At 38.2% G+C, this 12,607-nt stretch overlaps 1 protein-coding gene across 7 annotated transcripts in view; it reads left to right on the forward strand.

Moving 5' to 3' along the window:
* DTNB (dystrobrevin beta) overlaps window positions 1-12,607 on the forward strand; it is a 232,458-nt gene that overhangs the window by 142,262 nt on the left and 77,589 nt on the right. For all 7 annotated transcript variants that reach the window (XM_044261953.1, XM_044261956.1, XM_044261957.1 and 4 more), the window contains exon 11: window positions 11,250-11,333. In XM_044261953.1, coding sequence (XP_044117888.1) covers window positions 11,250-11,333 — 84 coding nt within the window. The remainder of the gene's footprint in view (window positions 1-11,249; window positions 11,334-12,607) is intronic.

A 12,607-nucleotide genomic window follows, 5' to 3' on the forward strand; every position in this document is an offset into this window, starting at 1 on the left:
TCTACATAAAGTATTGACTAGTTCCTCTCTAAATTTAATGAATAAAGAGAACAAAGAAGGAGAGATTCGGCATGGAAAGGTTTTTAAGATAAAATAGTACATTTCTGTTGATTTAGTTATCTGTCTTACAGACCCTTTCCCTGCTTATTCAGTAGAATAATGTTAAGCTGAGCAACAGTACTAAATAATTTGCTGATCCAGTCATTCATTTTGCAGTTCTGCCCTTTTCCAGAGTTAGAGCGAGGTATCTGGGTTCCTCAGGGTGCCTCTAGCTGCTGTCTGGTGGTGAAAGTTCAGTATAAGAATGTTTGTGGTAAACCTTTCCTTCCTGAGAAATATTTCATTATAAGTATTATACCACGAATGGCTATGATGAAACGGCTAGAAATCAAAATTGAAGCATGTGTGTCTGTTTGGAAGGTCTTTTTTACATTGATGAATTAGTTGCATTGTGTTTAGATTAGTAGTTGGTTTGGAAATTTAAATCTCTCTGTTGGTTCAATAATAGTAAAAGACCAATATCATAAATGTACTAATCTAGAAGTCAGAGAATCTTCATTATAAATGTGTAACATTATATTTACACTACATTTTCTGTACCATATGGTTTTGTTTTGTTTTTTCTCACCTTACAGTTTTCAAAAAGGCAATTTTGTTTGTTTGTTTAACTTTGCTTTGGCAGATAACCATAGAACACGGTGGAGTAGCAGGAGATGGTTTTGGTCTGGTATATAGAAATAAAGAGCAAAACATCACATTCCTCAAGGAGCATAAAAATGATCTGCACTTGTCATAACTGTTGTCAAGAAGCAGGGTGCTTTTTGAGCGAGTAATAGAATTGTAGAGATAAAGGGGATCTTAGACTCTGCCTTCCTTCATATTTCACCAGAGCTGTAGTTAGTGTCCCATGTTACAGGTCATTGCTCCTCCCACAGATTCTCTTCCTCATAATGGAATAATTAGATAAACTTGTCTTTCTTACTAGATCATATATTGTTTCAATGTGGGGGTCCATGACTAGTTTTGTAGACTGATAAATGTTGGAGGGTAGTGACAAAGGAGAGAGAAACACATCCTACCTTCATCCTACAGCAGCGTTGATCTAGGCTGATGATCCCAGCAGAGATCCCAAAGTGCGTGGACACTTCCACTTAACACTTTGCTTTTTAAGAAAGTTCATCTTTAAGTAAGGGACTATTTTTCATTGATTTGCTCTGCAACCTTTCTTTTCTAGAAACAATAACCTCTTTAGAGACTTGGTCCTCTCTCAGCCCTGTGTGGGCAGTTCTGGGAGTACTACTAACCCAAGTATTGGGCATTCATGTACCAGAGGGGGTTCTCAAGGAATTTCCACTTGGAATGAGGGGCGAGGTTTTGTTCTCCACTGGTGAGGCTACAGTATTATTAGGCAAAAACTATTTCTTGTTAAGTGTAAAAAGCCACGAGATCTGTATAGACTCAGACCCAAAATGAGATCTCAGCAAGGATAAGAGTCAACGTCCTAATGACATCCCAGGGCCCTGGATGCCAGCTGCACCCCTACCCTTCTAGAAGTTTACTTATGAATTTAGTGATCACTTAGTGAAGACACTCAGTAAATTCCTCTTTTTTCTCCTAAACTACTACAAGTCAGAACAAAAGCCACTAGTCCTGTTCTTCTGTGAGAGCTGTAATCTGAAATTTTCATTTGGATAATATAGGGATGCCTGCTGTAGGATGGTGAGTCTGTGGATTTGAATTATTCAGTGGTTCTAGAACCAGAAAAAAGTGGCTTCTGAGACTGGTTCTGCCACTTACTGATCTGTGACTTGGAGCATGTTAATTCTCTTCTTTGACCTTTATTTCTTTATTAGTGAAATAGGAATACCATGAGGAGTAGTAACAGAATTCAAATAATGTATCTGAGGACGTAGCTCAAGGCTAATGCAACGCTCATGCTCAACAAACATTAGTTCACTGCCCCTTCCCTCCCCAACCCTCTCCAGTGTTCTAAAAGTTAAGAAATAAAGGCAGAATATACAGCAGATCTTCTAACTTCCACAAGATTTTTCTAGCTCTTTGGTTGTACTGGTCTTTAGTTAATTGTTGGACGTAATTCAGTTGTCTTTCTTCGTTAATAAATGATCTTACACATTTTTGGTTGTAAATGATAATTGTCGAGTCACATTTGACCTAAGAATTGTAATAGGTTAAGTTGAAGCTTAAGTGCTTGTTGTTGTGATGATGGATGATATGAGGACCGATTCGTTTATAAACTTCTTGTCGCAGACACAACCTTCACTTTGTTTTTCGCTTTTTCTCAAAACCAGGACGGTACTGGGCATGAATACGGCATGGCTCTTACTTCCTTTGCATATTGATAAGGTCCTTCTTTCTTTAAATGGAGTTTGTAGTAATCAGAAGGGTTTGGTGGAGATACTGAAATTTCAGGACCATTTCTCTGATAAGAGAAGTGAGAAAGAATGTAATCTTGCCAAGGATGGGTAGCTAGGGGAAGACTTGAAAAGCAGGGCGAAGAACAGCTTGCTAGAAGGATACAGAAAGTCCAAAGTAGTTTGATAGATGAAAGAATGATGTGGTCAAGACAGTGAATTTTGAATTTGTGTTAAAGTATGGTGAAATCTGCCTTGTGATCTTAAAGACAAGAATAATGTGATCAGAGTAGGGAAGATCATTTCAGAAGGAACACAGGTATCTAGAATTGAAGGCACTTAGCTGGCTACAAAACTATTTAACTGAACGATTGAGTACCTCATGTGTAAAGTGCTGTTTGGGCAGTGATCAAGTAGATGAGAGAGCATAAGGCATAATAAAATTTTCCCTTTCACACTGACAGTCATAAACAACCCCAAAGTCAGGTAAAAAGTTCCAAAGGGGGTGATCGGCAGATCACTGTCAAAGTTAAAGGGGATTGTAGGACTGCAGCCTTAACCTCTGTAATCGGAAGAATATTCTGGGAGGAAGAGCAAGATAATGAGCTAATACTTTCAAAAGTCTAGGGTAGGGTTAAGTAGCCACCTATCTGAACGCCTTCCCACAGAAGGACTTCTGTCAGAGGGCCTGCAGAAGGGTGACAGCCCCCACAGCTGCCCAGGAGCTCACTGGTTCTCTCAGGCTGCGGCTGGCTTTGTTCATGCACCCCTTTATTCACGCACAATATTTTAAGTAGCAGTTTTGCTTAAATAATGATGTTGTATTTTCACATTCCTGGTTAGAGAGCTCTGCCCAAAAAGTGTTTACCTCTAGAGCTGAGTCATCTTAGAAAACCAAAATAAGTAATTACACTCAATGCTGGTCCTGACCCCTGTTAAACTTCTTCTTCTTCTTCTTCTTTTTTTTTTTTAAATCAGCAGCCTGGCTGGTAGAATAGATAGTTTGCTCATTAAATATATGTAGTTTGTTAGGCTGAGATGAGGAATCCACAAGACCTTTGAAATTAAGATTAGATTTTAAATTCATCTTAATAAATTAGAGATCTGTTTTTGGAGGAGACAGTTTATACTAGCTTATCTCGTTTTCCTTGAGGCAGCCTAGAGGCAGCCGGATGGTCTGAGTTCAGATGGGCATTCGTAACACAGAGCTCTGATGATGTGATGGGGGGGAGAACACGTCACCCCAAAACTATACTCCAGGGGTATGTAGTTTCATCTTCCTATAGAAACTTTTTAATTGACCTATAGAAATAGATTATTTCCTATAGAAATAATTTTTAGGAACTGTGATTCTAACACCATGCCTTTGTTTTTAATTCAAAGACTAAACAGTCTCAAGTGAGCTCTTCTAATGGCGCGGCAATTGAAGGTAGTCGAGGCACTGCCGTAGTGATTACGAGCAGGACACAAGAGCCTTACTGTACTTCCTTGGCTCAGATCCTACTTCTGTCCCAATTTGGCTGTGACCTCAGGGCGATTCCTTCTCTCTGTGCCTTGGTGTCTCCCTCTGTAAAATAAAGTTAATAATAGTATCTGTCGGGGCACCTGGGTGGCTCAGTGGGTTAAAGCCTCTGCCTTCAGCTCAGGTCATGATCCCAGGATCCTGGGATCCAGCCCCGCATCGGGCTCTCTGTTCCGCAGGGAGCTTGCTTCCTCCTCTCTCTCTCTGCCTGCCTCTCTGACTACTTGTGATTTTTGTCAAATAAATAAATAAAATCTTAAAAAAATAATAATAGTATCTGTCTCGTTGGGGATTGTGAGGTTTAAATAAGTGACTCCTTGGGAGATGTTTGAGCCGAGTGTGATGTGTAGTGAGCGCTCAACCAGTACTCGGGCTCCTGTTACTGATGACAGTCGGTTCTGGGATCCCTTGATGAAGTCACATAGGCCCCTGGCTGTGGCTGCAGGCAATGCAGAAACCGTTACCAGATGCAACCACTGGTTATGCCATCGCTCCATGCTGCGAGAATCGTCTCACCAAAGCTGAAGTTAATAGGAAAGGGACTTCTTGGCCATGCTGCAGTCCTCTGTATTCCGCCCACAGCAGGGCTAACTCACAACCAGCAAATACTGCCTGGGAGCCTGAGCCGTCTCCCACTCGGCCCCATAGTCAAAATACAGTGATTCCAACACACACACACACACACACACGCACATTTCTTATAGTCTGGTAGAGGAGATAATGTAGCCCGATCTAACACGTTTTCTGGACTTTCTTTGGTGGGGGGAGTGTGGTGGTAAGGATGTTGGGGGGCTGTGCAGTTTTGCATCTACTTAAATCATTTAAAGGTCTTCTGTCTACTAACAGACTCTCAATTCATTAAGCGTTTTCCTTTCATTTGCTTTCTTAATAATAACAAAAATAGTACACTACTTTAGAGAATTTGACTCAGCGGTGTTAAAAGTTTCTATTTTACCTTTTTGTCTTTTTTTCTCCCTGTGGAGGGAAGCAGAGGGAGAGAATCTCAAGCAGGCTCCAGGCTTAGCACAGAGCCCGATGAGGGGCTCAATCCCAAAACCCCAAGATCTTCACCTGAGCCAAAATCAAGAGTTGGATGCTTAACTGACTGAGCCACCCAGGCACACCTTTTCTTTTTGTCTTTTTTTTCCCTACTTTATAATTTTTTTTTTTTTTTTTTTTTTACATTAAGCATCTTCTCTGAAAATCAGGAAAAATTTAACTGGAGAATTTGTGGAAATACAGGAAAGTATAAATAGACAGGAGAAAGTTACCCATAATTAAGCTTCTCTTAACATTTTGACATATTTCCTTCAGATACTTTGTTTTACACTTATTATATTATTTTATTATAATATTATATTATTGTTATATTTTAATATTATTATATTATTTAGCTGAGACCATGGTATGTGTATGTATAATTTTATCTTATTTTACAGAGTTACTGTGAGGATAAAATAAATAATATATTTAAGGCTTTAAACACCGTGTCTGATAGGTATGCATCAAACATTCAATAATTGTTACCTATTATTGTAGCTATGTTGCCCTTCTTTTTTACCTCTTACGTGCTAAGCATTTAGAAAGGCTTAATAAGCATTATATTTTAATGACAGTGTAATATCCTATAATTATGAATGTACTAGGGCTTACTTTTCCTTCCCCTCATATTTGAACATTTAAGTTTCTTCCAGAATTATTTTATTGTAAATATTATTTCCACAAATATTTTAAAATACAAACCTACCTTTGTATTTCTGATTAATTCCTTGGAATAGATTCTAGAAAGGCAATTGATGAGTCAAGCTGAACATTTTCAAAGATCTCTGATGGATGTGTTTGTTGCCAGATTGCCCTCTGGAAATTTTGCTTAACTTCATACTTTCACTCTTACTTAGTAAATTTATGAGCTGTGTCAGAAAATCCCCTCCAGCACTAAGGATTACCTTTTTAAAAAACATCATTACTATTTTTAGAAGGGAAAATGGACTATAATTTTAATAATTTTTTCATAATTAAAGTATTTTTATGTTATTTATATTTCTTTTTTTAAAGGTCTATTTTCTTTTTTTTTTTAAAGATTTTATTTATTTATTTGACAGAGAGAAATCACAAGTAGGCAGAGAGGCAGGCAGAGAGAGAGAGAGAGGGAAGCAGGCTCCCTGCTGAGCAGAGAGCCCGATGCGGGACTCGATCCCAGGACCCTGAGATCATGACCTGAGCCGAAGGCAGCGGCTTAACCCACTGAGCCACCCAGGCGCCCTTAAAGGTCTATTTTCACTTTGTCCTTATATTAAATTGAAACCTAAATAATTTTGTTATAAATTTGTGTGACTCCTTATAAATTAAGGCTATTAATTCTTGCTGTCACATTTACTGAAATAGTGTCCTAAATTTATATTTTTCTTTCTTTTCTGATTTTTTAAATTCAAATTAAATATCCTTTTCCTTCCTAATTTTTCCATTACTTTTGGCCTTAGCAAATCCTTTCTATCCATAGACCCATGTGTTTTTTTCTAATTTATATAATTTAACATTTACATTTAGCCCAACTTCCTAGAAATATGTTTTTCTTTATGCAGTAAGGTGATCTCAATATTTTCCCATGGCATGTTACAGTTTTTCTTACTTCTATTAAATACTTATTGCATTATATTGTAATTATTTTTCTGTAAGTTATTTTTATTATAAATAATTTTTCTTCCTTATAGGACTTAAGTTTTTTTTTTTTTAAAGATTTTATCTATTTATTTGACAGACAGAGATCACAAGTAGGCAGAGAGGCAGGCAGAGAGAGAGGAGGAAGCAGGCTCCCGCTGAGCAGAGAGCCTGATGCGGGGCTCGATCCCAGGACCCTGAGATCATGACCTGAGTCGAAGGCAGAGGCTTAACCCACTGAGCCACCCAGGTGCCCCAGGACTTAAGTTTTTATCTCTTTCATTTTTATCTCTAGCAGCTAGCACCATACCACCCACTTTGTAGAGAACAAATAGTTGATAAATGAAAAAAGAAATATACAGTTATATATAATTTGTCCTTACGATTTTAAATGCATGATGAAGTATTCATCATCTGTTCCTAGCTTTCAAAACCCTAAGAGAGATTCTGTAGCAGTTTTAATTTTAAATTAGTCTACATTCCAGAGCATCCGCTAGAATAAACTGGAGTGGTCTGGTCATAAGAGAAGTAATGTGAAATGCCTTGTACCAGTAAGTGAAATTTTTACTTTACGATAAGAGGTGTATCTGACCAGTAACTGGAAGTTCTTTACCTGTTATCTAAGCCATCCTCTTACTGGATATTTCCCCAAACCTATCCTGCTCTATCTGAAAATGGTAAATAAAAATACACCTTTATAGTGATCAGAACTTAAATGAATAGCTACAATTTAAATGACGATTCTCAATTATTTTCAGACTTGTTATGGCACCTGGGTTCCTATTCTCCTGTTTCCAGCTGCTTTCTAGGTATCACGTACCTGTACTTATCCATGCAACTTCAAATTCAGCAATTTCAAAAGTGAAATCCTCCCCGCTCATTCTGTCTACCCAACACCAAATCTTATTTCCTCCTCTTGTGTTCCCTGGTTTGGATATCGATATCACGAACCACCAGTAGTCATTCTTGGCCCACTAACCCCACGTACTGACTCAGTTTTTTTACCTTATCTTTTTTATTTTTATTTTTATTTTTTTTATCATCTCAGCAGTATTTTTCCTTTTCTCTCTTTCCCACTGTCAACCCTCATAATCCCTGACCTGGACAATTGTCATAACCTATTAATTGGTCTCCCTACTTCCATACCATCCTCCTTCCCAATCCATTCTACATAAGTGATGTTTAAATGGAGTAAGTGTTAGAAAAAGTCCTCTTTCCCCTCAAGACTGAGGTTCACTAAACTGAGGGGTAGACCTTAGTACCTTGTTTTACAGAAAGCTTCAAAGATTATTCCTATGCACACCCTTGATTAAAACCAGTGATTTACAAGTTTCTCAGGTTATGTTTTCAAAGCCCAGTTATAAGTACATTATCCTTTGACTTGAAAGTGTTCCATGCTTCCCCCTCTGCCTCTAGTATAAAATCCAAACTTCTTAGCTTGTGGTAGAACAGGCTTCATTCATATCCTGGCCCTAATCTACTTTCCAGAGACATTTTTCAGCTACTCCCTTTCAAGTGCTTTTGGGTCTAGACAACTAACTTAGCCCCAAATATGTCACGTCCTTTTGGGTTTGAATCCCTTTTTCCAAATCACCTTGTCCATCTAGGATGCCCTTAACTTTTTTTCTGTAGCTGGGAATGTCTCTCCTCAGTGTTAGCTCACCCTGACTACACTTGCCCCCCCCTTCTTCCAGGCGGGAGTCACTGCTTTTCCCTGGACTCCTCAACACTTTGTACTTGTGTTGCTGCTCTCACTCCTTTGCATTCATTTAATTCGATAATTCGTTTATATATCTGTCTTCATCAATATATGATTATGTTATTGAGGTGAAGATAGTCTTACTTATCTTTTATGAGTAGACACCCAGTAAGAATGCTTCTTTCCTTTTGATTAAAATTTTAAAAATTCTCTCCAAGTCGTCTTTTTATACCCACCTCTTATGCCTGGCAGATTACTTCTATCTGTAGCATCCATTTGCTTCTATCTTCTTATCAAAATATTGGCATGTCTTATGAACAAAGAAGGAGCTCCCGAATTTGTACAAAGTGATGGCTGGTGGTCAGTTGAGTATCACAGAACTCACTAGTGTCTAAAGATACCTTGCTGAGATCTTCACCAAAGGAAGATGTAGAACATCTTGTTGCCTGTTCAAGGTATTCAACAGGTTTTGAATGTTAAAGACAGCCACCAAAACTGATCTGATAACTTGGATCAATTCTGCTTTGTAAGTAACTGGTACCATTAATGTCTACTTCACACCTGGAAGCATTCTTTCGCTGTCTTATAGGAGCTATGAAACATTTTTTAAGCCAGAAGTCATTTATGGTATATTACATCTTCTAAGACCACGTCTGAATTGTTGGCTTTCACAGCGAATTGTGGGTCTAGTGGTAGGTCCTGCAGTAAAGACACCATTTATGTTTTCAAATACCTCTTCCATCTTGGACTACAAACACATAGTACCAATTTCTCTAGCAAAATGTGCTAGAAGTTCACAAAGGCTTGGAAGTTTGGGGGGAGTTATGATTAGCTTCCAACTTACAATGTAATCATTACTGTCTGGTTCTGAATATTGGAGAAGAGGCTCTGATATGTGTACTCTAAGATAATAATTGTGCCTGATATCTCACAAGAGCAAGAGATGATTATTAATGACTTTTGTGGCATCAGACCAAACAAAATACTACAAATCATGAAATTTTATCACATGGATCCCATGTAAGAAATTTTTAAAAAGTTTTTTTTCTTTTGTCATTTATCCTCTGAGAATATCAGACAGGAAATTGAATGTAGTAGTATCTTCAATATTGAAAAATACTAGGTAATTACATTAGTTCTGAAAGCAACATGAGCATGTCTTTATCTTATTTGGGACATGGATTATGAATAATAATATATTAAGGAGGCAAAACCCATTCTATTTTCAGGAGCAGAATGTTTCTGCTGCCCTCAAGCATAAAAAGCTGTGGTGTTGGATTTGTTTCTCTCATAGGAATTGTCTCCTTGTTCCATTTGGACAATTGATTTCAAAGGACTAGAGACAAATATAAATTTAGGATGAAAATTAAGTTAATCTCTGTGTTCATTTTTATCAGTCAGCCTACAATGATTGATTGATCGATTGATTATAACTCAGCACAGCCACCAGCGTTAATAGGCTTGAAAGTTTGGGGGCAATATTGGACACCTGCCTGGAAGATAGGTAGGGAGATGAATAATGTGGAATTACATTGTCACTTAGAAAGGCATATTTCAATTCTGAATGTCTTTGTGACTTGTCACATAAAGGGAGGAAAATGTAACAATAAACATAGTGTTGTGGCTTCAAAATCAAGAGCCCTAAATAAATAAATAAATAAAATAAAATAAAAAATAAAAATCAAGAGCCCTAAATCTGTTCACTGCAAATTACATACCATCTTTGATCCTCTCCATTAAGGAGAAAATCATTTAAAATATTTCAGTGATATTTAAATATTTTAATTATTTCCTTACCCAGAAATGAAATTGAGTTAAAAGAAAGGGAGGGGTGTATATCGACAGATATAGAGGTAGGTGCGTAGGTAGGTATGCAGTTAGGGTGACTGATTGATCTATCCCTTTTAACCTTTCCTTTAGATTCCTTGGCTTTACCTGAAAATTTTCCCTTGAGTCTCTGTTTGAGTGTACTATAAAACCTGCAAAATAGCAAAGGCTCTGGTCCCTTAATATTCACCAAGACTTGCTAAGTATAACCTCTACAAAAACACTTCGCATAATTAACTCAGCACTTAAATATAAAGAGAAACCAGGAGCTAGTTCCTAAGCACCTAAATATGAGAGAAGAACTTTTCTGCTTCACTTTTTGGCTTTGATGGTCAAATTTCTCTGAAAAGTACTTCTTTCAATTTAGGGGAGGAAGTGAGAGATTTCCCAGGAGTGATATTTAGCAATAGTCATGTGGCTCCACATGTGAGACAGAAACCCTTTGTAGCTGAAGGTGGTGGGGAGGGAGACCAGCTGAAGATAGCTGAAGGGCAAAATCATAGATTCCTTTTGGTAAGTTTGGATTTGTTCCTTTAAGACTCTCCAAGAGGGAGCAATAGACCTGGCCTCCAGAAAACCAGTGTTAAAAACAAGTTATTAAAAATACTTACTTTCAAATTTGAATTTGGATTAGGTTATAAAAGAAAGCATTCTAACTAAAGGATCAGTATAAAATATGGGTTGATTATTAAGATTCTAGTAAAGGACCAATAATAGTCTCTTTTGGTAACCAGTATGGAAACTAAGTCTGAGGGAAGATAGTGAACTCTAACCAAATCAGGAAAAACACGTATGTTGCTGTTGTGACCTGTGTAATATACCACAAACATCAAAGGTCTCGTAACTCTGGAAACACCTAAAATGCAGAGAAATTAGCAACTCAGACTTGTATACAGAACTACGAAACAAAAGCCAGAGGAGTCATCTCCCTGTCCCGGTGTGTGGGTCATTGGTCACTCCTGGTACAGCACAGCTCTGTGGTCCGCCGGCTTTGAGCTCGAGAACCCTTCTTGTGGAGTTTGCTTGGGCTGCACCTCTCGATTCCCACCCGGCTCCCACTGTGCTTATCAGGTGGAATGATACTTGGTTCCTTTGCTCTTATCACTCTTTCATTTGTTTCCCCTGGTCATGTTGGTAATTATTAATATAATGTAAATGTCTTTGCTTTCAGTCCCCCTCGCCCGCTCGCTAATATGAATGATGCCCTGGTGAGCCACGCCTCTGCGTCCTCCGGAGCGCCCACCCCCACCAAGAGGTACGTTGGGTTCACGCCTCAGCCACTGCTCAGAGTTGGCCTGGCCTGGGGAGCAGAACTTTCCACGGGATAGAAAGGACTGGCTTTCTTTCTCCTTCTTTAACTGTCTTTTAATATTATTTTCTATTTTTTTTTCTTCCTTTTCTCCCGACTAACTCATAAATATAACAACCAAAGGAGTCTGCTTTTGAGGGGTGCCTGGGGCGTAAGCTCTCACTTGTGACAAGTAGTGAATATAGTGTCAAAGCAGATTAGGTACTTTGGAGATTTTTTTTTATTAACATTAAACAGTATTTTGATGATTATGAATTACAACAATTTTGTATTTGTGTTCTTTAAATGTCAGAGATGGTTTCTGCTTCCTGATTAGACTGTGTTAATTGAATTAATCCCTGATATTCACCTAAATCATTCTGTATATGACTCATGAACATTTACATTGAAAGTGGAGTCTCTCTCTTAGTTATACAAGGAGTTTCCCTTTAGGGTCCTACAAGGAACTGGGACTGTGTACTCCTTTCTCTTCTTTATTTAATTTACTCTTCTCCAGAATTCTCTTAGGCAGGACTTAAAAGAACTCTATAAAATGGCTTACTTTCTGTTTGATTTAAGCTATTCCATAATCAGAGCATTGCAGAAACTCCCTCAAGGGCACAGCCATTAAAGAATTCTTTCTAACAGTCATCACCCAGAGAGAGGAAGAGAAAAAAAAACAACAAAGACATTCCAACTGACTCCCCAAGTTCTTCCTGAAGAAAACTACTTTGTGCCATATGTACTGATTGCTTTGGATTAATTCAGCTGTAGAAATGTCATCTGCTTAATGATACTTTGACTTAATATATAATACATAATACTTAAGATCAACTATATTTGTTCCCATTGGCTAAAACTCCTAGAGCACTATTTCCCAAACTTGACTGATGAGAAGACTCGGAAAAATAATCTAGGTCAGTTGTTAAAAATATAATCTTCTGGGACCACATCAAACCCAGTGGATTCTGAGATCCTGAGAAGCTACACCTTCAACAATAAGTTTTCCAGGGGATTCTTACATCAAGCAAGTTTGGGACGGAGCCTTGGAGGAAGCTGAGGAGTGCGCTCTAAGGCTGCCCTGGAGTAGAGCGGTTAATAAATTTAATAAATCAGAGTGACCTGATAATGCAGTGTTACCACTGGGAGACTCAAGACTGACCAGGTGGGAGTGCTTGCCCACCACCTTCCTGAGACACCGCCAGCAGGGAACAGCCACACCGCTTCCTCTGGGCAGAGCT

The sequence above is a fragment of the Neovison vison genome, chromosome 8, assembly GCF_020171115.1.
Source record: "Neovison vison isolate M4711 chromosome 8, ASM_NN_V1, whole genome shotgun sequence".
Taxonomy (NCBI): domain Eukaryota; kingdom Metazoa; phylum Chordata; class Mammalia; order Carnivora; family Mustelidae; genus Neogale; species Neogale vison.